The sequence below is a fragment of the Triplophysa dalaica genome, chromosome 3, assembly GCF_015846415.1.
Source record: "Triplophysa dalaica isolate WHDGS20190420 chromosome 3, ASM1584641v1, whole genome shotgun sequence".
In the NCBI taxonomy this organism is placed as follows: domain Eukaryota; kingdom Metazoa; phylum Chordata; class Actinopteri; order Cypriniformes; family Nemacheilidae; genus Triplophysa; species Triplophysa dalaica.
The window spans coordinates 21957371-21985246 of NC_079544.1; the positions used below are offsets into that span (position 1 = coordinate 21957371).

Here is a 27876-nt window from a genome sequence, read left to right on the forward strand (position 1 = left end):
TTATATGGTTGAGTGACAAAAGGGATTTGGATGCAAGAATTACAATCAAACTGTGTATAACAGCCCACACAAGAGACTGTTGGTTTTATTTCTCATACTGCAATAAAAAAAACGTATGACTCCACTGGTTCATCATTTCCATATATTATAATACAGATGCAGAATCAAATGTTTATTCTTTAAACAGCCTAGTATTTTACAAGAAATGAATAACTATCTGGAACTTTTCAACATGTCCTTAAAACAGGACACTGTTGAATACATGTCCTTGAGTCCTAACGTTGTCGTCAACATCCGCCAACAAAACGGGAGAAAACAAGAAATGTACCAAACAAGTGGGGATGGGCAATAAATAAAAAAGAAAGATGTTATGGGGAGAATTTAGTTTTTTCCTCTGCTCTCCTTGCATATTCAATTTAAGAAACTCCACGTGGGAGACGGTCATGAATGTAAGCAGACGCACCACCTTGGTGGAGGGCAACAGTTGATGTGTTAGGAGACGGTGAGATAGTCCGCTCGTCTTCCCTCTCGTCCTGTGTAAGGGCTGTTGGGAATTTTTGGTTGTCTTCTTGGCGTCGGGGCAGAGCTGTTATTGCAACATGAGTATCCACCTGGTTAGGAGGAAGAAAAACTTGCTGCCCCGAATATATTCAAAATCAAAATGAGGATTACATTAAAAAAGGAAACGTTTGGAGGGAGGGAATATAATGGCAGATGTTCAAAGGGAAAGTTTGTTGATCAGCATGCCTCAAATGTCCTCAACGGTCTCGATCTCACCCATGTTCAGTCTCTCAGACGAGGCATTAACAGAAAAACCTGCAGGAACATTTGAAAAACAATTAGGAGGCGTAAAATAAAACATACAAAAATATTGAAACGTTTTAAAGACAAATAAGCATTTAAAAAAGTAAAACGTTATTTTATCAAGAATGATTAACTTGAAAACAAACCCAGTTTGAACAACGTGAGTCATTTCAAGCTATTTCACATCCTAACTTTAGAAATGATCGCACGGTCTGGTTATGAATATGACCTTCCCACTCCTTACCTAAAAGGCTCGGATCAGCTCGCACCATCTTCTGCTTTTTTTTCTTCTTTCCGGATGTGACCGTCTCGAACCTCTGCTGCTGCTGCTGTTGTTGTTGTTGATGAAGAACCTGCTGGGACACTTGGCTCACCCCCCACATAGATTCCTAAGAGACAAACACGATGACTTCAGCAAGACTCACACCATCGTAAGCGCTGAGTTCAAAAGTGCACGAATTCACACCTGCTGTTTCTGCTGTTGGCCTGGCTGAGGTTTCTGCTGGTTAGTGTTCTGTTTGGCACGGCGCTCCAGAAACTGCTTGGCGAAGTCCTTGGCCTGAGGTGTGTCACCAAGGTAGGCTCGCACGTAGTCGTGGACCTCGTACGGGGAGTCCACTTCCTTCAGGAATGACGCAAAGGTGGGGACTGTGAAGAGAGAAGACCGATTATTTTTTGAATCAGATCTAACTCGTGGGTCCTTCTCACGAACCCCTGAAACATCATTGCAGTGAAAACTTTGGTTATAAAACAGAATTCTGTAACAAAAAATGATCATAATTAACCACGTGTTCTCTTTTTAACAAAGGAATGATATATTTATGCATTTTATTTCTTTCTCTGATAAAGTTGCCGTGATGCGTCCTGATTTGTATGAGTGAAATATATTTAGCAATTTAAACAGAAAAAATTAAAATACTTTGAAAAAACAAAAATTTGAATGTTCTTAAATGACAAAAAGTGTCCAAAACATGAATGACAGGTTTAATAAAAAAGAAGAAATAGTGGAAAAAAGAGTTGTCCATGACTGATCTTCTCATCCTCCATAACATTTTCAAAGATCAGTCTACACGCGCACGCACAAATATTAAAATCGTAATATTCTGTAAAAGCGACCTTTTCATGCTCAATACCAATACAGGTAGATTTTAGAATACAAAAACATTGTATTTAAATATACTTCATAAATGTCTTACTATGTATGATTAATAAAAACTTGCTCAGGCATCAAGGCTTGTATTTTAAATAGTTGCTATGGGATTGACGGCTTTAAATGGTTAAGGTAATAAAACCAAGAGTTTATTCAAGCTACACATTTTAACAGCATGTGCGCTTCCAGGAATTAAACCACTGATCTGTGATAGCCACAATGTTGCCGTTGAACAACAGGAAGCTACAACTCTTTTCTCCTCTGGTCTACTTATAATGTTGGCACAGAGACAAAAACGGTCACAATATGTTTTAAATACACAATAGACTTTGCTTAAATGCAAATGCGTTTATGAATGCAGGGCTTAAAAACAGTTTCACTAAATCTCGGAGAGGAAGTTTCCAGTTCTGAAATGTACAGCATGTTGCCAAGAGCAAAAAAACACATTGTGAGAAAGTTGAATTACCCACGATAAAACCCCTTTACAGACAGAAGTTGCATATTGTATCAAAAGTAAGATCACAGATAGATGCAGAAGAAGTGAGAAAAAAATTGCAGATTGAAGAGGGTTGTGCGATTTATCTGAATATCTTTTGACCACTTTAATTGAACCCACAACAGATAGCAGCTTAGCGAAGTGACTCACCATCGAGGTTATTGGCCGCGTTGAGCGTGTGTAGAGTCTGTTCACACCACTGCATAAAGCCGTCCTGATTATTATTGGCTCCTTGGAACAGCTTCATTAGCTTCTCCTCTTCTTCCACCTTTTTACTGACTTTACCGCTGCTGCTGTTGCTGCGGCACATCGGCCGAGAGAAACATTGTTACAAACAATATGGAAATTATGGCAAAAATTAGACCATGTTTAGTAAAATACTTTATACAAATCCCTTTATCCTATTTGTGGTACATACACAACACTCCTGGACAGCACATTGTTGTCATAAAGTAAGTGGTAGTTGTTTACCTGAGGTTAGCGTTGCCTTTGTTTTTCTGGGTGTGGCTCTTGCGGGTAGCCTGAGGTGGGGGGGTCTCCTTCACTGCCTCGTCCCAGAAGCCAACATTCGAGTTCTGAGCATCACCCCACACACTACTGCTGTCCATAGCCCAGTTTGACCCAATATTATTGACAGAACCCCACACCGATGAACTGAGGGTCTATAGAGTTATACAGAGCTCATGAACACGATCATACAGACACGGAATAAGATCTTCATAAAAGAAGAACATGACTCACAGCTCGGTTCTGCGTGCGGATTTGCTGGGTGACGGACAAGGGCTGCTGCTGCTGCGGTGGCTGTGGTGTCTGTTGTTGCTGCTGCTGCTGCTCTTTACCCTGCTTCATCTGCTGCGCCTCTTCTCTCTGAATCTCCAGCAGGGATTTGGTAGCAGGCGGCTGTTTGGCAACGTTCCCCCAGCCGGAGAGTTTCGTCTGAGGTTGCTGCTGCTGCGGCTGGTTCCTATGGAGTTCCTGCTCCAGTCGTCTTTGCTGCAAGAGATAAAAGAATGAATAAAACGATGATGCGTGTCATAAATAAAGCCTGAGAAATTAATCACGTCACCATTTTCATATCTATACCAATTAAGGAAAGGCCATGATGACAAATGACATAATATACAATTCAATAATGAATCATGACTGTGTGAATATGATGGGGGAAGTTGTCGTCAATTTCACCTCCTCTTGTGCCTGTCGCTCTCTCTCCTCCTCCAGTTTCTGGATCTCGGCAAGCGACAGGGCGTTCTGAGACTGTGAAATGGTGCTTGCTGTGGTTGACTGTTGACCCCACTTTGAAGATGAAGGGAGCTAAGGAAGAGTCACATAAGACAAGTCAAACATAAATGGGTCACATGAACATGCATTCTAAGTTCTTACTTAAAGTGGCAGTCCGTAAGAATGGCCTCTTTGACACCATCTCAGTTTGTAATTGCTACTGCAAGTGATGTGCAGAGGAGTTTCTGTATGCGAGTTGTGATTCGCCACTGCTCAACTGCGCGGTTGAGTCTGTTTTGTTTTAGTTGTATGTCACGTGAATCCTGTGACTGTGAGAATATTTACTGTACATCAGCAGCGCATAATAGACATAACAGATGACATGGTAGATTAAATGAAAAAGTGAAGTGAAAGTGAGCTTTGTCCGATATGGTGACCAATACCCGAAATGTGACCTCTGCATTTAACCCATTCAGAGAGTAGTGAACACAAGCACAGCAAGTTGTAAACACACGTACACTCGGAGCAGTGTGCAGCTATCACTGCAGTGCCTGGGGAGCAAGTAGGGGTAAGGTGGCTTGCTCAAGGGCACCTCTATTGTTTGAGAAAATCACAGGCTTCACTTATCCTCTGCGAGTGCGCCACATGAAATACAGATGTGGGGAGGTCATTTCTAAATCACATGAGGTCCCTAGATAATACCAATCCTGTGCAAATAGGGCTTAAGTTACATTCATCATAATGAACATCATAAAGAGAGAAAGAACAACTGATGACACTTTACCCGTCTGTATTAACACAAAAAGTATTCAACGGCACCATAAATATTACTAAAAGTTTCCAAGAAAGATTTTCTGTGTACAATGCTCATCCGCATCCCGTCATCCGCAGCATCCACGCGCGGGACATATTCTCTCATTCTCTTCACGAATGTGACGAAATGACGTATAGATGAAAGACACCAAATAAGGATTTCCAGAGAAACATTACCCGACAAGGAAGATTATAAACTATTATAGGGGTGAATCCAGCAAGGGTAATGACTCCATTTTAAACGCAGTTCTCTCATGTACTTGCTCAATAATTGGTTAGTTCATTTTTACAAAAAAAAAACTTACGTATTGCCACTTTAACATAAACATAACAAAAATGTATTCCTTTAAATTCATATTTTGATAGGCAGCCAAAGTTTCATCACTTATTAATAAAACTGCTCTAAAAGTGATACCAACGCAAACAACTTCCATCATGATTATATTACAAGATGCATGTTAATTTGTAACAGACAAAGCCTGAAAGATCTTCCAGCTGCAATCACTTTACTGAAATCTTCATGCATTTTTATCTGGGATGTTTCACCTTCATCTGTGCGAGCTGCTGCTGTTGCTGAAGTCTGCGCAGAGCCTCCTGCTGCTGCTGCCGTTGTCTCTGTAGCTCCTGCTGCTTCTGCGTCTCCTGCTCTCTCCTCTTCTGCTCCTCCTGCTGTTGCCGTGCCAACGCTGCAGCGGCGGCTGCTTCCTCTTCCTGCTGCTGCTGCTTCTCTTCCTCACGTCGTCTCAAAGCTTCCAGTTCTTCCCGTTTCCTGCGCTCCCCTTCCTGCTTTGGGAACAAAACCAACAACAGATGACTACAAGGATCACTTCCAACCCTCTTAAACTGACATACCCAGAAATGAAGAGAGAAGCCAGTCTTCATGATCACAAATAAAAAATCTGTTTGTGTTTGGCAGGGTGAGATGAAATTAATTTACATCTGGTCTAATATGAAGTGGCACAGACATGTAGACCTTGATTTGTGCGTTTTTCATCGGCAATGAACATGAGGTGAGAACAGTTAGCAACTTAGGTTGGTACGTTAGCATGGATTCACTAACTTTCCCGTTTTTAGCCAGTGACACATTGCTGAAGCACTTGATGCCATTGGCTCATCTGCGCTTGAGGGGAGGGGCTTAGCTATAGGTCAATTATTAGGCTGTTAATGTCACAAAAAGCTATGTCATACATACAAATTTAATTTTATGAATAAAAATTGACTCAAAAAATATTGCTGTTCATGTCAAAAGAATGAAATGCATTGAATTTCAAGTGAATGAGTCTAGAGACACACACACATACACACAAGTAACAGTTCACACCTGTTTGCGCAGTAATTCTTCCCTTTTTCTCCTCTCCTCTTCTTCTCTCCTCCTTTCCTCCAGCTTGCGGAGAGTCTCCTCCTGAGCTAACCTTTCCTCCTCCTCTTTGTGCCGCCGCTCTGCCTCCTCCTGCTCGTACTGTCTCTGGAGAGCCTCCTCCTGCAGAACAAACAAACACAGAAACTACATTAAAGGGGCCATGCAACACTGTTTCATGCATTCTGACTGTGTTGTGTACAATGTTAAACGTGCGGTCTTGTCCTGCTTGACATGTTCATCTTGTATTTCGTAGCATTTCTGTGCTCGATACACTCCCCCAAGGTTCGTATAGGCATCGGAAAGTTTTTTGTTATAGTGTTTTTGAACTTTACTATAGTTCACATTGTTTATCCATTTACTACAAAGGCAATACAATTTTCAATAGCAAATTACAGTGTTCAATTTAACAGGACTTTTATTTTGACGGGTCTTCGGAGAAGACTCATGTTTTTGCCGATAGCTTCACTCAAAACAACCAATTACACCTGGAGATATCAACTCCGTTGTGAGTCAATCCTTTAACCCAACCACCAGGGAGATAAAGAGCTGAAGGGAAGAACAGCAGGCAGGAGACGAAGTGATGTTAAATAGACAGACAAATGATTTATTGAATAATCTCAGTTGTGTGTTGATGCTCAGTCAAGCTCTGCCAAACTGCCAAAACTCAGAGCAACTCTGGAGGTGAGATAAGTCCTCGACCATCACTCGATTTGTATGTTAAACCGTGCACATAATTCACTCAGACACGCTGAACAGTCAGATGACATATAAATAAAAGGATTCCGATTCCGTGTCCGTATCTAGTTAATGTTCGTTACATGGTCACCGTGCAGTGCACTATTATTTATTGTTACACACAAACAAGCACAAGCAAAACCACGACAAACGCACTTCACACAAACACGCAACTCTGTCTAATGCACATATTCGTATTATTTTGTATCCAAGTTGCACTGTTATAATTTTTTTTCAAGTTAATTGTCTTGTCGGGTAGGTAAAATTCTCACTCACTTGCCCATACAAAACATTCACTTGTCCCAGACAAGCGATAATGTGGAGCCCTGACTTGACATACAGTGTACATGTCTCGGTCTCGTTTACCGCACACAAGACAGCCACACAGCTTCCATGCGTCATAATGGGTTTAGAGTGACAGTTCCTGAGTGTGGGGGGAAACAGCGTCTTGTTTGTAAGTTATCAAAAACAACAAATATCTGAGGCATAGCCGGTCGCGAGATTTGTCACTGTTTGTGGGGTAAAATTATTTACGTTTGCTTTAATTATATTTTTGTCCCCAGCTGTAGTTATGGCTATGACACCTGTTTGCGTTTGCCCTTTATGCGACAGATTTTTTTTGGGAAATGTGCTAGATTTTGACATTTAAGATTTCAAAAGGTTGTTGCTTGAAAGGTCTTAAAGATAGAGATCTTCAGTAGATTGAAAAAGCGTTGTGCATGAACGAAAGTTTATGTGGGGTGTAAATATATTCATTAATTTGCATAGGACATCAGGGACGGCAAATTTAATTTCATAACATTCAGGAAATGTTTTTTTTTGTGTGTTTTTATCCTCATTCCAACTGATCAGAAAAGAGGAAACCAACAATAAACAGGAGATAGTATTTCATTATTACTATTTTACAATACTTTAAAGCAGGGGTATTCAATTAAAGTTCAAAGAAGTCCGGTCTTAATAAATACATTTTTAATCAATTTAGTCCAGTTGGATATACTGTATAAAAGATATGATCTTTTATCAGGCCATTCATATTATATTTTGATTTATGCATGTATAGGCTCTGTGGCTTTAGGGGAATGCCCTCTTAATAAAGTCTGATAGTTAATATTTGTAAATAAAAATACTAGCAACATACAAACAGCAAATGTAACAATTAAAATGCAGAAAACAAAGTGAGTTACTAATTTAGCCTTTCCGTGCCATTTTCACCTTTTCACTTTCATACTACTTCTATCTTTGAATAATTTCCCAATTAAAACATTGTTCATTACAAAATGTGAACCTGCTTGTGAAAACCCAGCAAATGTCCTTCTTAAAATCATACTACAGAATATTCTGGGACAATATCTTCAAAATTGACTGAATAAGGCCAAAATCTTAGTGAAATTAATCTTTGATGCTTGTTGTCTAATAATCAATTAGATTATGAGTCTTTAGCCTGGGTTTTCACAGCGTCACAAATGTTTTCATGCTGATCAATAATGCTAATGCCATATGTAATGGTTACGTTATGGTTCATTAAATATCACAAATCTGGTCGAAAGGTTGGAGACAAAGCAAACAGTAAACTGACTGATGGATACAATATACTTTATTTTTCCTGCTTTTTGTTTACAGTTGTGTGTCTATTTACCTCATCTGCACTACTGTTGTTAAAACGTATCTGCTGCTCTTCATGCAGATCATCTTTGGCGGGAGAGAAGCAGTGCGCAGAGCGGAAAGGGTTTGAAGCGCATTTGGCGCTAAATTAAGATATTTGGATAATAGAGGCAAAAGATAAATTACATAAATGTTCCTGAGAGTGCATGTGATGTGATTCTCCGTTGTGTAGACACGCGGTCCGTCGGGAGCTATGTGGAGTCGAGTGTAGCCATCTTCCTAAGGAACAAGATGCTAACGTGACCGAACCTGAGAATCTATCGGCCAAACGGAAAGATTTGTTGGCCAATCCGGAAAATACATTTTTGCAAATATCGGTCAATAAATCTGCCTTTTTAGCACTGTTTAGCCAAAAGAAACATGGAAGAACAGAATATGACTAACAGAGCAGTAAAATGTCCTATGCGTGTTTAACGTAATTCTTTAATTTCGTTTTTTTGATGTGTGATACTTATGGGTTTCTCTGCTCTGCTGACCTGCTTGCGGCGAGCCAGTTCCTCCTCATCCAATCGCTTCCGCTCCTCATCCTGTCTGGCACGTCGAGCCTCCTCCAGACGTTTCCTCTCCTCTTCTTCCCTTTTAGCTCGAAGCTCTGCTTCTCGTCTCTCCATCTCCAGCTTTAAATCAGACGAGAGCAATAAACAAACTACTACTTTTACATTCATATTCCTACGAAACTAAAGCAAAAAAAGGAAAAACACACAATACCACAATGAGAAATACAAAATGGTCAAAAAGTGTCTTCAAAGTAGGGGTGGGCGATCTAGAAAAAAAATCAAATCACAATTTGATTCCTCAAGTTGGTTTTAAGACTATTTTGCAAATTACAGAGCTACAATACAGCCAAACTGTCTAATATGTCCACATATAAAAATATACTCTTTACCATTTATATTTTGAAGACTATTTTAATAAAAAGTTAATAAAAAGTGCAAGACCATAAATCAGCTGTTAGCAATAAACTTAAAAAAAAAAAATTTGTATTGCATCTTGTTGCGGCACTCTGAGTAAAGCTGTTGAATGGCCATGTAGGAAAAATATTTGCGGCTGGGTATTTTGTAATTGGATCTACGACATTGAGCAGTTTTTTAAAGCCCTCATTTTCCAGTCTTTATGGGAATCATGTCTTTGGCCAGGTAAAATGCGACCGCATCATATACATCTTTCCAGCGCTTGCTCGTTCTGTCATACGGAGTTCCTTCTCAAATCCTTCCTTCGTTAAAGTCGTTTGTTTAAGCCTTTTAGTTTCTGTATGCTTGGTTGTAGCTGATTTACTCGAGTGGGATCCATTTATAATTTGACTGTCGGCATACTCTTTCAAGTGCTTTCTTTTGTGGTGGTTAAAAAGGTTTGTTGTGTTGCCTTACGACGCTCGAATCTTATCATTGCCACATTTGCAAATAACTGTTGTTTTGGCCGTGTCAGTTGGGGAAAACCCAAACCATTTCAATATTACTGATGTAGAATTTTTTAAGGACCAACTCCTCCGTGTTTCCCTCCATCGTCACGGACCGCGTCACTTAATCTTACTGAATTCACAACGTATAGGCCTACGAGCTTGTTAACATGGCACAATCTATCGCAAGGATGTTGATGAATTCAATAGAACAGCAACGGATATAACATGTTTTAAACTATATAGGACTATGTAACGATTATTATGAAAAAGTGGATTGTGCAGTCACTTTAATCGTTCGCCATCAAATATCGTCATATCGCACACCCCTACTTCAAAGCTACTCAAAATTAGGACATGACTTAGTAATTTAACATTCTGATACTTGTATTTCTCAAACCCTTCTCACCTTCACAGCTTTGGCTTTCTCCATCTGCTGTATCTGCTGTTCAATGGAAGACACCGGAGCCATTGAGTCCAATGGCAAATCCCAAACGCTACTCCCTTCCCAAGCTGAGACACAAAGTCATTTACTTCAGACTTTCAAGCCAAAGTTTTTAATCATAAGCATAAATCTGTGAGACATATTTTGATAAGAAAACCTCTCTTGCAAGTTCAGTGGCATAAAGGAAGACTATTTCCTGATGGCAACAAGAGATAAAGTAACAGCTGATAAAAAGCAATGAACTGAACTTTACGGTTAACAAAGTTGGGGCAGTTTTACACATCAACACTAGATGAGAAACAAATGAATTTAGCGCTGGTCACAGGCTTGATGTTACTATGATAAAAACGTCTAGCAAGCTTAAAAGTAAATGTAAAAAATCTGACATTCTGGATGCAAGTTGTTTCAGTTCTGCATAACTGGCATGTACTCAGCGGAGTCAAAAAACTCACAATTGGGTTACACGGCATGAGACGAGAATGAGTCATATCTGACACTAAAGAAGTGATGTGTTACTGTAAGTGAGGAGACAAGCATGCCAGACATGCAATGGAAAACTTCCACAAAACTGAAACACTTTCTTCATTCAGAAGCATTCTTCATTCTTGACATTAACTACTTCCACAGTATAAAGAGCCAGACAGGCATTCTGAAGTCTAGAGCTCCCCAAGCGTGTTACTGATCTTTCACTACTAAAGCACAACTGATACCCCACAGTTCTCTATGTTTGTGCCTATTACGTACTGCTTGGAGCGGCCGGCGGCATGTTTGGAGAACAGGAGGCCTGAGTGGAAGGGTTCTGCATTTCCCAAACAGACCCTGAATCTGGAACCGACATGGAGCGTGTGACTGGAGGCAAGAGGCTCTGTTGTGGCTCCGGAGTTCTGCAAACAAAACCACCCAGTGAAATACAGAAAACACTGACGCCACCACAAGCCAACCACATGTTGAGTTAATGATATATTTTTTTGTACCCTGACGTGCTTTCTTGATCACACTTCTGTCATTTTGTGGTCTTGTTTAAATTACAGAAGTATGATCTGACCAGGGTGGTGTTACAAAATTGTCATGTAACATGCGACGTGCCAACCTTATTTTGAGGGCCTGATGCAGAAGAAGGTTTAGCTGCTGCTGCTGCTGTGTGGGAGGAGGAGGGGCGGAGCTTAAAACCTTCTGCTGAGCCAATGCCTGAGCGTACTGTTGCCTACAGAACAACACAGACAGAGATCAAGTGATTAACCGATAGGTAAAAAAGACACGTGTGTGTTAGTAGACAAATGTGGGTTTCAATATCTATCACCATCTACAAGAACTGTGAACGTTCAGGTTGTTGTCTTACCTGAGTAGGTATTGAAATTGCAGCTGCTGCATCTGAAACATATTTAAAGCATTAAGCTCCTGTTGTCGCTTCATCCTCTCTTGTTCAGCATCTCCCTACGTGCAAACACACACGCAAAAAGTCTGTGATGCTGAAGGACATTGGGAAAATCATAGTTTGACAAAAAGAGAAAGTAAAGTCTGATTACCACCATTGGAGGCAGCGTCGGGCCGGGGGTGAAAGGCACTCGTCCCCACAACTTCATAATATCACCCAGAGGCTGAAACATCTCGTCGCATCCTCGCTTCACCTGCAGGGTCATGGTGAAATAACCCGCCTGAAACCACTCCGACATCTCTTGGTTTTTAAACGGTCCTGTGGAAAGACATTCAAAATTGTATGTATGAGGGCCATGGTCACATCTGTAATTCTCTGAAGGTCAAAGTGGTGATGTTGCAGAAGTAACACTCACTTTGTGCAGTATTTCACGAAAGTGTTTAAGACAGCTTAACTTTTTAGTCGGTACAGATTTAAAAACAATGTTTTCAATGCACCTCTGCCATGGCACACTTCAGCTTGATTCAGGAACTGCTCACCTTGGATCTCTCCTTGCGGATCCTTGTAAAACCATTTGAATGCAGCCTCGTGGGTAGTGTGAAGAGCTGTGGGTTTTGTGACCAGCTTAGCAGCCAAACGCTCATCGTCCACAACCCCGTCCTGCAGGTACGCCACCATTTTCTCTGCTTCCTGTTTGAGAAAGAAACACACTCTCACATTCTTCTTCTCTTGGCAATACATACAAACATTCAATAAAAAAAACTTTCCCATTTTTATGTCTTAAAGGGATAGTTCACCCAAAATGAATGTAAATGTCATCATTTCCATGTTTCAAATCTGTATGAATGTTTTTGATCTGATGAACACAGAGAAAGATATTTGGAAGAATGCTTTTTCTTGGCCACCATTTACTACCATAGGAGGTTTCTTACATTCTTCAAAATATCTTCTTTTGTGTTCAACAGAACAAAGACATTTATAAAACAGTTTTTCCTACTAGGTTGGTCAATGGTGGCAAAGAACTGTTTGGATACAATCATTCTAACAAATATCTTTCTCTGTGTTCATCAGAACAAAGACATTTATACAGGTTTGCAACAACTTGAATACAGGGTATCTGCAGGTTTCTGAGAGTTAGATTTAAGACTTTTTAAGACCTTTTAATACCATGCAGAATGAAATTTAAGACCAATTTCATACTGAGGTCGAGGGACATGAGAGAACGGCGCGAGACCAGTTCAGCTCACAGAGGAGCGGAAGCATAAAAGGTGGAGCGACGACGCTGTTTCTGTTTTGTGTGGTCAGCAGGCGTCCGCGAGGGGCTGCTGGCTTATACCTTCATTTTTGTATTGTTTTGTTGATTTTTTTTAAATTGTTGAATGTTCGCCGGTTCCCGCCTCCTTCCCATAGCATCTTACCTGATTACACATACCAACAAATTTGCAAACAGCAAACAATACCACCAATTACGATCATTAACACACATTGTTTATTGACATATTGAAAGCGTGAAAGAACAATAAATTGCAAAACATAGTGCAAAGACTGACTAATCGTTAGGCAGAACATTGACAGCCAACAAAAAAAAAACTGCACAGCAGTAACATGAGGAATGTACACTGTAGGGGTGGGCGTTCTAGAAAAACAATTCAAATCACGATTTTTTCCAGATAGATCACGATTCACGATTTTATCGCGGTTCTTCTTCAAGTTGGTTTTAAGACTATTTTGCAAATTAAAGGGGCTTCAATACAGCCAAACTAAGTCCCCATATAAAAATATACTCTTTACCATTTATATTTTGAAGAATATTTTAATCAAGTTAATATTTAATGCAAGTGCAAGACCATAAATCAGCTGTTAGCAAAAAACTTTACATTTTGAATTTTGTTTTTCATCTTGTTGCGGCACTCGGAGTAAAGCTGTGGAATGGGCGTGGAGGATAAATATTTTTGGCTGGTTATTCCATAACGTGGATCTACGACTTTGAGCAGATTTTTAAAGCCCTCATTTTCCACAGTCTTTATGGGAATCATGTCTTTGGCCAGGTAAAATGCGACCGCGTCAGTGACATCTTTCCAGCGCTTGCTCGTTCTGTCATACGGATACGTGGTTTTTTTTCTCAAATGGTTCTTTCGCTAAAGTCGTTGTTTAGGTCTTTTTGTTTCTGTATGCTTGGTTGTAGCTGATTTACTCGCGTGGGATCCCTTTATAATTTGACTGTCGGCATACTCTTTCAGTCCCTTTATTTTGAGGTGGTTAAAAAGGTTTGTTGTGTTGCCTTACGACGCTCAAATCTTATCATTGCCACATTTGCAAATAACTGTTGTTTGGGCCGTGTCAGTTGTGGAAAACCCAAACCATTTCAATATTACTGATGGAGAACTTTTTTAGGGACCAAGTCCTCCGTTTTCCCTCCATCTTCACAGACCGCGTCACTTAATCTTACTGAATTCACAAGCAAAGTATACGAGCTTGTTAACATGGCGCAATCTATTGCAAGTATGTTGACGAATTCTATAGAACAGCACTATATAGGACGATTTAACGATTTTCCCGAAAAAGTGGATCGTGCAGTCATTTTAATCGTTCGCGATCTAATATCGTCATATCGCACACCCCTAGTACACTGCATGACAATAACCTGAACATTGGGTTTTTACTGTACAGATCGGTTAAACATAGTTCGAAAAATGTCCCCGACAGCATAGTTAGCGTTATAGGACTGGTGCTTTGTTACAGTATGCAGAGACCACAGTACCTCGGCTCTGAGTGTTGCGGTGGCGCCAAACGTTGTTCGGATGTCTGTTGGCGTAGAAACCGCGGTGCTTGAAGCTGATGCAGATGCCGGAGTAAGGCATGGAGCAGTGCTCAGTGGTACTGAGGAGGGCGCAACGGAACAAAACTGAGAAATATCTGGTGTTCTCCGACAGGTTTCCACAGCCGCTTTGTGTTTTTCGCACTGCATGTGCGTTTCCAAAGCTTTGATCCCCATTGTTCCGAGTTTTAAAACGTTCTTGCAGAATATACACCTGACTTCGAAAGCATTGCCACAAACTGGTCTTAACCACGGCGCAAAATTAGGGTTTGTAACCAGTTTTCATTATATTTACGCTTCCCCATGGTTAAAGCGAGAAATTGCTAATATCGAGTCCACGCGCCTAGCAAATAACCCCGCGAACTAATGTGTTAGTTGCGGTTCCGCCTATTTTTTTTTTAGAAATAGACGTATCCTAATAATGACATGATTTTAAAACGAAAATACAATTTTTTTTATGGTGTAGGTCTGATTGGATTTTTAAGACCTTTGAAACGCGGATTTTTAAGACCTTTGAAACGCGGATTTAAGACATTTTAATGCTATTTAAGGCCTTATTTTCACATTATGGAATTTAAGACTTTTTAAGACTTTTTAAGGACCCGCGGACACCCTGTGAATAAGACAGAATTTTGGGGTAAACTGTTTCTTAAATGCTATTATTTTATTGTCCATAATCTAGAGTAACATGTTTGCCATTATAACCATTCATGAAAACGGAATGTATGATACACCGCAAGAAAAGCTCCACATTATTTCACCAACCCACACCTGTTCAAAGTGCTTCAGTCCCTCATCCTCATCCATGTCAGAGGGTAGGGCATTGGGCCGACTGATGGGACCCACGACGCCTGTTGATAGAGGAAGTAGTGGTGCTCCTGCCACCGGCACCTTGACAGGTTTGACGTGCTGGGTTTGAGTGGACATTGGCTGGGCAGGAAGAACTGAAGATGGGACCGGAAGATCTAGACGAAATAATCGGATTTACTCGGCATTCCCAAACTAATCCCACTACTCGAAAATCTGGAGTTATTCATGTGGGCTGTACCTGGGAGTTTGGTGGTGATGTGTGGTATGGAAATGGCTTCCACGATGCTGTTGGGTAGGGCGGTGTGTGGTGGTGCTTTACATGATTCGAGTACAGTTGGTCTCTCCAACGGTCTATCGGTGTTCTCAGCTGGTTCCGGGTGCACAGTAGGAAGAGGTGCTGGGGTTGCGGGCTCTGGTGGGGTAACCGCTGTTGGCAACACTACAGCAGCTGGTGATGGCTCCCCTGATTTACTGCAACCTGTCAACAAAATAAGTATTTTAGTAAAACTTGTGAAAAGGTTGTGAAAACATATCTTGTTTGTGCTGGACAAAATGCAAGACCTTAACAATTAGAAGATTAACATTTTAAAGGGACGGCAAACAAAAGCGTGCATTTCAAACAGCATGTCCTGCAGCTTGTCTGCAAACATTTATGTTCCACCAGAGTACATTTTTTTACCTGTTATGTGGACACAACCCCAGGTTCTCCATCAATGACTAACCTCTCTTATGTTTAAAGGAGTGGTTCAATATAAAATTTTAATTTCATGACTCACCCACATGTCAAAGTATGTTCATTTCTTCGTTCGAAAACAAATTGATGCTTGGGACGATAGCTTTCCAGTGTTTCCATATACTGCACTTTAATGGGGAGGGCTGTTGGTTAAGTTCCAAACTTCAGTTCATCGCAGCTACAATAGGCTATACACGACACCAGCCAATGAGTATAAGGGTATTGCCTAGCGAAACGACTGGTCATTTTCCCCATGAATATATGGCTTGCACTGCCTTGGGAGTGCCTCTACGTAGCGCATCCACGACTTTACTTACTACAAGGTCACGGATGACCCAAGCGAAAGTTCCGACCCAGTGTTTACAAGTGTGGAAAAAGAATACCGTTCAAAAGTTCTTAGATGTTGAATGACATGTTAGAAGTCTCTGTGCAAGATTCTTTTTTTTTTTTTTTATAGTCAGTTCCTGTGCATATCAGGGATGTTTAATCTTTTAATAACCTATGTCAAACGTAACCTTTCCAACATGATGGAGTAATATGGAAGTCGTGGAAGTGCATCGCGGAGGCAGTGCAAGCCATGTATTTATGTTTAAAAAGTATAAAACATCTTAGTTTATTTGGAAATGACTTCTCCTTTCGCTAGACAACACCCTGATTAATCGGCTGGTGTTGTTAAGTTTTTTGAAGCTGTGATGAGACTGAAATTTGGACTTTAACCAACAGCCCCCCGTCTAAGTATGGATATGGATAAGAACCCTGGAAAGCATTTTCATAAAAAGTCTCAATTTGTTTTCGACAGAAGAAATAAACACATGGCTGGCTTGTATGACATGTGGATGAGTGAATAAACATGACATTTTAATTTGATGGTGAAAAACTCCATTAAGTGCAACATTGCACATTTGTGATATTTCAATATATTGTGCAGACCAACATTCTTTGAAACAGAGCTGTCATGCATCACCTCAACAATTTAACAGATTGAACTGATAATGCTCTCCAGAATACCATCTGTGGTTTACAAGACAGTCTCAATTCCTGCTCACCGTCACTTCTTTCTCCCTCTTGCCTAGTGTCCATGTCAGCATCTTTGGTTTGTTCTGATTCGCTTTCATCTCTTTCTGCATATTCTTCACTCTCCTCCAGTGGCCGGAAATCCAGCTCCGCCTCTTCCAGAATTGGCTCCTTAGGAGCTTTCTAAGGGGGCAAATAAGAAAATCCTTTAACAAACAAAATTAATCTGACACAGATGATTAGACAAATTAAGCCTAAAAGACACAACCTCCCTTACTAAACAAGTACAGATTGAATCTTATACAGAGAATGAGAGTATGGATTGTAAAGTTGAAAAACTTACTTCAAATGTTCTCACCTTAAGTGAGAGGAAGGCCCCCGAGGAGTCAAACGTCCCCGTCTCCTCCTCAGCGTCTTCCAGACACCATTCTGGCAAACTGTCTCTCTCCTCCTCTACGCTCCCGTTACCCGACTGAGCTCTGCGGTAACCGCTGCGCTCCTCGTCCCTGGAATCGAATGGAAAGCGCCGCCGTTGGTCTGGGTGTTCCCGCCACCCAGCAGACCGCGGCCCATCTATAAATGAAGGATTATGTTATTAACGATTTTAATCTTGTGTCCTTTTACTGTACCATTTTTAGATGAACTTTCGATAGAATGCACAGTTCCTTTTCAAAGAAAGAAAAAACATGCGTACAGGGATGTGGTGTCTGCAATAGTCCCACACGCTAGAGCAGTGGTTCTCAACTCTGGCCCACGGGATCCATTTTCCTGCAGAGTTTAGCCCTAACTCTGATAAAACACCTGAAGAGGCTAATCAGCAACTTCAGGAACAGACGCTTAACTTAATGTTGGGCTGAGCAGATTGTTTGGCATATCGCATTAAAGTCCCGCGAGATTGTTTCAAATGCACATGGAGCAATCTGCATTTGAATCGATGTGGCGGTACTTAAATGTCATAAGCTGATAGATTTGCGCAGCGCCGCATTAAGTTAAACGCATCTATTCCTAAAGACGCTTATTAACTTGTTCAGATGTTTTTTATCAGAGATGGGTGCTAAACTTAGAAGGAAAATGGATCTCACAGGCAAGAGTTGAGAACCACTGCACTAGAGCTAGTTCCCCCAAAAATGAAAAATCTGTCATGATTTACTACATTTTCCCACTTGTCATTTCAAACCTGTATTACTTTATCTTACGCAGAACACCAAAGAAGATATTTTGAAGAACTTTGTTAACTGCCGCACAATCACCTGCATTGGCTCTGTGTCCATAAAATAGAAGTGCATGGGTGCCAGCACTGTTAGGTTACCAATTTTCATCAAAATATCTTCTTTAGCGTTCTGTGAAAAGTCATACAGGTTTGAAATGACAAGATGGTGAGTAAATGATGACAGATGTCATTTTTGGGAGAATTGTCCGTATGCTTGGTTTTAAATGTTACCACAAAAAAATCAAGTAACTCTGGATCAAACTGACACAAAACAGAAAAATAACACAAAGGAAGTTTTAATGTCAAATTAATTCTGTTGAGATTAGGTTTTAAAATTCAAGTTTGGTACTGCTTTGTGTAGTACAAGGACATAAACAACCTAATGTGTTAACCCTTGTGGCGAAAGGCATGTGGCTTACCTGGACTCGGGGGACACCACCTCTCGTTCTCCCGACGAGACCCTGCGATCCTCCAGCCCGCATCATCGTCCTCTCCGTTCTGCTCGTCTCGAGACATACGCCAGTTTTCACGTGTAAATTCTTGTTTTCGAGTGTTCCCTGCAACATCCTCATAGTTGGCCCGTACTTAAAAGACGGCAACAGTATATTTTAAGTCTCTCTGATCAGCTCAAAGCTCAGGAAAATATGTTGCATCATTTTCAACATCTTTTGCAGAAAATGACTTACTGTGATTGACTGGAAAATGGGCAGGTGCTCCATCTAAAGAGAAAGAGAATCAATTGTCTCAGTAATAACATGCAAGTCAATACAATACGTCAACAAACTATTCAGGTAAGACGCTATACCTCAGCATACTAACCTGGATCTTTTCGACCTGGCTTTTCGAACCTTCTGTCTCCTCTGGACATACAAAACAAGAGGAGAGAAATAATGTGTTGTCAGGTAACCTGGTCAAACATGCAAAAAGCAGACATTATTAATTTTTTGCCATTTATTTTTCCAAATAGTCAACTAATCAAATGAGAGCTTGGCGCTACCAAAAGACAGTCTGCGCTAAGAATACATTTACCAGTGTAGCACGCCTGCGATACAGTTTGTCTGGTGATTTAGACAGAGCTGCGCGTTTCTATGAAGGCCGTTTGTTGTTGTGCGTGTTTGTGTGTGACAATAATCAATGGTGTACTAAAGTACTTGCTGTAGAAAATTGTAGTGCCCTTGTAGTAAATTGTTAAACTGTAGTAAATATTGTAGTACACTATAATATGGCTCAAAAACACTATAGTATCTATAGTGTTTACTATAGTAAATACTTAGTACACTACAGAAAATAATGTGGACAAATATACAGCGCTTGTAAAGTAAAAAACTCATTAAAATGACATAATTTATCCATCTGTGTGTAACATTAATGTAATTTGTCAGTTACTTGCCTATTCATGTGATGAACAGCACTTGCATATTTTTTAAATTAAGACATAAGACGTTCTATGCTTATAACAGTTTGGCCTGTGCTACAAAACTTAAAACCTTTTTTTAAAAATGTTTGCAAAAAAAGTTAACGTCATCTGAGGCCCCTTTTATAGTCGTCAGTAAATTGCAGTTTCTAAATTAAATGGATAGTTTGTCCCAAAATTTTAATTCTGTCAGGAATGACTCGCTTTCAAATTGTTCCAACCCTGTTGGTTGACCCAGAGAAAGGTATTTAGAAGAATGTTAAGCAACTGACATTTCTGGGACATCATTGACTGCCATGGCAAAAAGGTCAAAACTGTTCGCTCTCATAAATTCTTCTAAATATCTTGCTTTGTGTTCAAGCACACAAGTGGTTGAGTAAATGACAGAATTTTTATTTCTGGGTGAATTATCCCTTTAAAAAGGTGTTTAGAAGTACACAATAGAAGGGATGTTTACACTTCACGTAAAGCACAAGGAATCCCAGCAGCACTGTCACACTGCGTTACATTTTACAAACCTCTCCTCCCAACTCTGAGAGCGGTGCATCTCTCGTCCTCCGCGGCCAAAACCTCCCTCCACTTCATCAAAGCTTCTTTGGTAAAAGCCTCCATCGCCTCTGCCCCTCCCTGCGAATCACACACCACAACTACTCAAGAACACACAGAGGCCTGCAGACTCTCCTTAATACACCGACATAAAAGCATGAGAGAAATTCATTGCATAAACATCTGAAACAACAACGTAGGAGGGGAAATGTATTCTCAAAAGGCCAACTGTTCCGCAAGCAGTCTCAAGTCTGCACTTTACTCTACTTCAACAGAAAGTGCAGCACTTCCGCCGCAATAAATACATTGAGCTTGCTGTACTTCCTTTAAACAAGAAAAAAAGGAAAAGGCTGTGGTTGAAACGCAGCTCACCTCGCCCCCGTGAGGAACTCCGTCCTCTGGGTGCCCCTGTCACCGTCCCCCCTCCCCTGCCCGTCAGACGGAGAACTGCTGTGCTGTTTACAGACATGGAGAAATTTCTCTGTGGAGACAGACACACATGCATGGCACCATGAGAGCGGTCCACGCGCAGGTTGCGTGACAGCAAGGCTGAGTGTGGGTGTGCATTCCCTAACGTTTCGACCACAGCTTGTGCCAAAATGAAATCGCATTACATTATCAGCAAAATTCAAAGGCTACTGCCAGAATGTGGCCACCGCTTTCGTGCCAAAGAGGGAACAACATATCTTATTATTTTAATCTGGTTGGTTTTGCTGTTGCAATTGCTGTGTGAATGCATACACCACATTTGAGGCCCAAGTGTACATTCAAAATGAAAATTATGTCATTATTTACACGCCCTCTTGTCATTTCAAACCTTTATGTCTTTCTTTCGTCTGCAGAACACAAAAGAAAATATTTCGAAAAACGTTGGTCCCCATTAACTTGCATTAGTTTTGAGTCCATGCAATAGAAGTCGATGGAGACCAACGTTCCTCAAAATATCTTCTTTTGTGTTTTCTAGAGCTGCACGATTAATCGTTAAAAGATTGCGATCCCTTATTCAAACACCCACACGATATCATTAAGGAAATTCAAACGATTAAAATCATTACGCTTCAATATGAGCTGGTGCTGCCGCAGAAGCAGAGAAAGCATTATTATCATAAGGTACATAACAACCTCACAAACTATCATGATTTCTGTGATAATGATCATAGAAGTACTGGGATTAAAGCAAAAGCAGAGAGTTGCAAATTTACACGCATGAGGCATATTTACAAGCTCCTACTCTGGCAAAATTGATCTCAGACCAAATGACAGACCAACACAGAACGTAAATACAGCCGGACAACAAAGCTGCTCTTATGAGTGTCTTTCGGGATTGTGTTACATTGTTCTGATTATGCTCGCATCTTAACTACACAGGTTTGAAACTATTCAAACATGAAAACTAACGATTTGAAACTAACGATTGCAGTTTGTATCGCGGACAAATCCGAGTGCGCTCATATCCGTCATTGCGGTAAAAGACGTCACGATAGTGTGTTGCGCTAATCACTGTATTAACGCTAATAGTGAAGCTGCGCTATTGGCGCTTTTCATCAAGTTGCCCAGCATTTCATGTTTTCAGGTTATTTTACACTGTTTACTGGTGAGAATACAGAGTTATGTTTATCAGTAGTGTCTTTCTTTTAAGACCCCTTCAAGCAGTCTGTAGATATCAGGCAAATTTATAAATCTTCGTAAAGAATCGCAATCTCTATTTAAAACAAAAGAATCATGATTCTCAATTTACCCACAAACAAGCAGCTCCAGTGTATTCCAGAAGAAAGAAAACCACACGTTTAAAAAGACAATGGGGTGAGTAATTGATGACAGTATTTCATTTTGAAGGTGAACAATTACTTTAAGATATAAAAGTGACTTGACCTGACTTTTGAATAACCTTTCTTAATTCTCACCTGTTCCTCCTCTGTAAATGGGACTAACGCCAATGGCAGCAGGGGTTCCTCTTGTAAAATAGGTAGAAATTCCTTATCATGAAGATCTACCGGAACCTACGCCAAAAATGTAAAAACTCTGTGACTTGGGGACACATGACTAGGCACACACCTGATCAGAATCTGAAAAGCAGAGAAAGTCCTCACCATGTTATCCTTTACATAAAGTGCTAGCATCTCTTCTCTCCCGTAGCGATAGTCTGCGAGTTTATACTTTGGCAATGCAGGAGATAGCGGAGGGGAGGCCACACTGCTGCTAACCCCGCCACCAGACAGGGCGCGAAGCCTGGACACAGAGACAAGAAAAACAACTTTAACATTATAAGATCCAGCATATGCTAACGTTTCACAACTTAAACAATTCTTACGCCTGTATGGGATTGGGATGTGACTATTTATTAATGAACTTGTCCATGTCCATGTCCATAAACAAAGGTTTGTTATTTGAGCACTTATGTAGATGAACTGGTAGAACAAGGTGCAAGCAACGACAATGTCACAGGTTCACCTCCCAAGGAATACGCATGCTGACAAAACACATAGCTTGAACGTTCCACTGGATAAAAGCCTCACCAGATTTAAATGTATGTAAATGGAGGCAAATATAAAAACAATAAAGTTACAATAGATTATTTACAATGCTTTTATCTATACAGTCAAGAGAGTGAATAAATTATAATATTAAACATTGCAACAACCACAAAAAGTAGAGCTTATGTTTATGCAAACAGCAGACGCTTTTATCCAAAGCCTAATGTGTGTTCCCTGGGAAATGAACGCATGACCTTGATATTGCTAGTCATACACTTCTAGTTGAGATGTGAAAACCTTGAATGCTGAATTAGACCGTGTTCACAACATTAAACATTTATAGTGTTACTAAGATGCATCAGCTTCAACAATAAAACTCACCATTCTGGTCCAAAGTTGAGTGTCTGGGTTTCTGCCATTTTCCTTGAAAGTCTGAAAATAATAATTTTCATTAGCACTAAAATGATATGAGCGAGGACAAATGCAATCAACAGTACAGGCATAAGATAAAATAACACATACAATACAGATTTTTTAATGTGTAGTTTACAAAACATGTAAGAGAGTTTTCAGACTGCACAAGAAAAGTGACGGGAGTGTGAGACGCGATGCCGCGCTGGAATAAAAACAACAGATCCCCATGAACCTTTCCACAGTGCGCGCGATCAATCGTGCCGCGAGAAAGCAATTTTTTTTTCGTCCACTGTGTCAGTTAACTCTTACCTACGCCAGCCTTTTTAAAAAAAGTTTCTAGTCTCCGCAGCATTTTTCAACATTTTTACTTAACTTTAATGGCTCACAGTACATTTTCTGTAAAGAATATATGGACAAACAATATGTCCAATGAAAGAACAGAGTCTCTGCTTTTAAACAAAAGATACCGTATTCTATCTGCAAGTGTTCTATTTTTATCACTCCTTAGATGTGGGCAGGTTTCTTCAAACATGCATGACATTGATTAAACAGCTGAGATTAACGTTTTTTTGTCAAAGATTCCGCTCAGATTTCACACAGAACAATCATTAAAAACCGATAAGAAACATACGTTCTAGGTTTTGGGATTCTGTCCTTTTTCCCAAAGGTGTGTCCAAAAGCGCCACCTGCTGTACAACAGTACAAACACTGATTGGCGTAATAACTCGTCTTTGGCGGGGAACCGTTTTAAATAACTAGATAACTCGTCCATGGCGGTGAAGGAGTTAAAATCTGAAAAATGCACTTCCGTCCTGACATGACTATCCATTTCAAATAACGTAAATTAGACTGCTTGGCCAGAGCCTCCGTTAACTCCTCCTCTTCAGCAGTCAGTCTACTCCCAGCTTATTTTCAAAATCATTGCAACAGCTTTCTTTACACACTCGCAGTCAAGAACGCAGGTCACGCCCACTAGTTTTCTCCTTTGAAAATGCCTTTTCCGTGTCAAAACACGGAAGTAAAAAAGAATCCAACTTCCGGTTGACGTAGACTACAAAAACAAAAAACTTAGCAAAAAACTTAGCAGTGAAATACAAAACAGATGAATGTACATGTTCTGCAATTTTACTTTTTAAACATAACAGCATACATCAATCTTTTTTGAAGGTAAGTTTAATACTATATTAACAACATCTAGATACAACTTGATAATATGCATACTGTAAACACAGCAGTCACAACCAGTCAGACTATTTTCTAGTTAAATGACAGGCATGAAAACATTCTGACATTTTCTCAACTCATGTTTATTTGTATAACGATACAACACGATCACTTAATTTACTGAAACAACATAGTGAACTCATTTTCCATCTGCGCCACCTAGCTTCAGGAGTGAAATAGCTGTTGGCGATCAATCCCATCAACCTTTAAGAGAGAATTTCAGTCTGTGATACTACGGCGAGTGAGCCTCTTTGGTAGATGACATAACAAAATGCACTAATTTGCATATTCATGACATGAGTGAATGAATGAGGCATTTATATAGCACTTTATTGTGTATTGCTGTACATCTAAAGCGCTTTACAATCATATGAGGGGGGTCTCTCCTTACCCACCACCAGTGTGCAACATCCACTTGGATGATGCGGCGGCAGCCACAGTACAACGACGCCAGTGCGCTCACCACATACCAGCTATTGGTGGAGAGGAGAGAGATAGAGCCAATTCAGAGGGTGGGGAATATTAGAAGGCCATGATTGACAAGGGCCATTGGAGAGAAGCTGGCCAGGACACGTTTATTTAATTGCAAACATTTAACTGCAGCACTGCCTTATTTTTCCAGTTCATATTAACTAGAAAGTGTCGTAAATATCTTCATTTAACTAGGGCATAGTCCATGCTTAAGCTAAGCCTTGTCTGCAAATCGGGGCCTTTAAAGTAATTAATATGTAGCACTGTAGAGCTATGTAGTTTTTCCAATGAAGGAGTTTATAATGTGAAAACTACATTTACTAAACTATGTTTGGAAAAGTAATAAACATAAGATCCTGTTAAGTTGTTATATCTGTGCTGGTTCATCTCAGGACTGAAAATTCTGAGCTAGACCAAAGCATAGCATGGATGTGAAGCTGACGTTACGCCCTATGTTGCATGTTGCAGCCATCTTGGGAGGATAATGCTCCGCTGCTATTTTTTTATTGATATGCATTGTTACTCAACTTGTGTGATATATGGAGAAATCAAAAGTGAAAGAGCCATGGACTCTACGTAATGCCATTGAAGTTTTTAACACGGAAAGACCGACCTACCATAGTTATATTTCCTAATAAACAAAAAAAACACTGCACTGAAAGCACTAGCAGCCATCCTCCCAAGATGGCACCACATTCAACACGGCAAATTCTCAATAAAAAAGGGAATGCAATGCACCGACATAACTTTAACACACATCAATTTTAACAAACAACTGCTAGCCATTTCCAATACTGACTTTTGTCACTAGCTCACTTATTTGAACTTGTATGTTCCATTACATATTGAATACACTTTTATCTAATGCAAAATTTGGCATGTGCCTGATGAAGATCATGAGACCGAAAAGTTGTATTATCAAATAAATAAATATTTCTTCATCTTTTTGCAAGCACACTATCAGTAAAAGCAAGTTTTTTCTCTTTCTCTGTTCATGTTTGGACCTGTTGGACTATTTTCGTGTGCACCTATCTATTAACTACAGGTGCGTGATGATGATTGTTAATTGATTATCCAAAACAAAATTAAAAGTGTGAAGAAAAAGTGATTCATCATAGAGAGGAAATAATAAGAGAAAATCTACTCTCAAATTTGGAATTGGCTTATGCACCAGACAGGTTTTTTGTATGTATTGTATTACTGAAAATAAAGGCTTTTTAAATACCCGAATATCTATGCGAGTTCCTAGAATTGAAATCTTTTTACATTCATTGCAAAAAATCCACTTTTCGAACCGAATTTTCCCCTTCTCACGCACCCATAGCTTTTTAAGTATTGTTTATTGAGTACCAGTGTTGTGTTCTTGGAACATATACAAACACATATAAATACTTTAAGGCAAAGCATTGTGCCACCCTTTGTTCAAAATGGCTTATTGATACGATCATCATAACGTGTGTATGCCACCTGCATTACAATATGTTAAACATAAATTCCCCACCTTGTTTTGATCAATCTTGACACATTTACAAATACACCTTTCCAGGATATTTTAGAGGTGACCCCTCTCCATTCTGCACCCCTTACTGTGACCAGAGCTATTTAAAGAACTCTCCCAATTTGGAAGGGCATTCTCAGATATCTGTACAACCCAAGACTTCCCTTGTACAGTATATACAAGTCATCTCTCTAAATTTGAATGGATCAAACTGAAACAAAGATTACAAAAAGCAGTGTAAATCACATGCCATGGGCAGCTTCGCAGGAGCCCTTAGCCTCAAACTATTGTCAGAAAAAATGTCCAAATCACATTTCCTTCATAAATTTAAGAATTATTTGGTTATGTACCCCCAACACATCCATAATGCAATTATGAGAGCGGATATGGAGAACATGAAGGAGTGACTTACCGCGTCTGAGATATAAACCACGTGTACGACTCCATACGCTTTTATCAACAAAACGCCTTTAAAAGGCCAACCAAACGTATTCCGTTTACGAGAATTCGGTGATGGTTATATACATTCGCCGGTTATTCAAGTATTTTGATCGGTAAATCAGCTAACTTCTGACTAAAGAAGACTTTTACTCGGTTACGTCAGCCGCTGCTCATTTACATCAAGTCCCCAAACAAACGCGCAGTTCATGTGTTTGTTTTTACAACAGTCACGAAGCCAAACACATAAAACAAGTTCGCAAAGCTTGTCTGGATTTCAAACACATAGCAAACTGTCTTTATTGAGAAGAACTTATTATATCTTTACGAAAAACAAATATGTTGCAAAACATGTACGAGTTTACAAAATTAGCATAAATCATTATCAGGATTCAGAGCGAACCATTTGGGCAAAAAAAATCGTTCAGAGCAAGTTAGAAACGTCATAAACGACCGTATCTGAAAACCTGTCATACACTTAACGTGATTTGACCGGTGGACTAGTACACGTTTGTGTAAAAGTGACTGACCAACTTCGAGTTGATAAAAGAGTGAGATAAAAAAACTCAGTAAAAACAAAGGTGAATGTCAGTTCAAGGAAGCAAATAAATAACCACATCCCTGCCGACTCATGCCTTCAAACAACATGCTAGCACTGCAGTACACAAACCGTATCCCTACTTGTTACAGCACTTTAAATGTAAAGTGAATACGTACATTAGTGTATTAACGGCTCCAAATATTCAGCAATACGTTCGAGATGTAACGATACTATAAACAGGTGAAAGATGATACACATGGCAGAGGCTGTGGCTAACGTTGCACATTTCACTTTCTGACTTCCAACACCTGACAACTTTATTTTAATTAACCACACCTATCGACAATGACTGACAAATGTCTGAATTAATGTCAAGAGGAGCGGTTAAGCACAGCGTGTGTTCGGTCGGAGGAAATGTTGTTTGTGCGTTGACACGAGTTTTAGTCCGCGCGGCCTGTCCTCGCAAACTCAGACCGCACCGCTCTTTTCTAAAGCTGTCTGCGGGCTCGTGATTGAACACTGAACGGCAGGGCGGTCAAATCGAGCCCGGTGCTTCGAGACCTAACAACCATGCGCGCTACAATAGCGTCGGTCTGCTACGTTGGGGCGGGTCTGTGTCACTGCATATTATCGTAGGAATAGTTACGCTTTAGTTTAGAACCAAACCATGTATACCGGTGCCGCTGTCTTACCTCTACTTTTACTGACAGCGCTGAGTTTGTGTGCGAGTGGCGTCTCTCGATTCGTATCCACAAGATGGCTGAAAATGGGTCACGTGACAAAACGTATGCTGAGAAATGCCCGGATGAGAGCGAGC

General features: G+C 40.2%; 1 protein-coding gene across 7 annotated transcripts; it reads right to left on the reverse strand.

The window, feature by feature from the left end:
* Window positions 1–51: 51 nt before the first annotated feature.
* Window positions 52–27860, reverse strand: gigyf2 (GRB10 interacting GYF protein 2). Of its 7 annotated transcripts, none has more exons than XM_056743288.1 (29): window positions 27752–27860; window positions 22855–22905; window positions 22090–22228; window positions 21904–21999; window positions 20372–20480; window positions 19972–20080; window positions 18859–18899; window positions 18726–18758; window positions 18459–18623; window positions 17188–17402; window positions 16862–17012; window positions 15321–15560; window positions 15044–15237; window positions 11994–12144; window positions 11606–11772; window positions 11419–11513; window positions 11170–11283; window positions 10824–10963; window positions 10044–10147; window positions 8715–8855; window positions 5803–5961; window positions 5028–5264; window positions 3633–3761; window positions 3192–3443; window positions 2922–3112; window positions 2601–2749; window positions 1271–1452; window positions 1049–1193; window positions 52–816 (listed from the first exon to the last, which is right to left on the reverse strand). In XM_056743288.1, exons 2-29 carry the CDS (start codon window positions 22890–22892, stop codon window positions 749–751), a joined length of 3954 nt encoding a protein of 1317 aa, XP_056599266.1. In that variant the 5' UTR covers window positions 22893–22905; window positions 27752–27860; the 3' UTR covers window positions 52–748. The 7 variants fall into 7 exon arrangements, with proteins under 7 accessions (XP_056599266.1, XP_056599263.1, XP_056599264.1 ...); XM_056743285.1 differs by having other exon boundaries at window positions 5028–5267; XM_056743286.1 differs by having other exon boundaries at window positions 5028–5267; window positions 11419–11450; window positions 17173–17402.
* Window positions 27861–27876: the final 16 nt, after the last annotated feature.

Bases quoted from the DNA above. Each gene is read 5' to 3' on its own strand.
- gigyf2 (XM_056743282.1), bottom strand. From the start codon at position 22,892: ATGGCAGAAACCCAGACACTCAACTTTGGACCAGAATG. The intron at 10,148-10,823 runs GTACGTAATAGG...TTTGTGTCTCAG, and splicing joins GCCGCCGGCCGCTCCAAGCA to CTTGGGAAGGGAGTAGCGTT. The intron at 3,444-3,632 runs GTGAAATTGACG...TATCTCTTGCAG, and splicing joins AGCGACAGGCACAAGAGGAG to CAAAGACGACTGGAGCAGGA.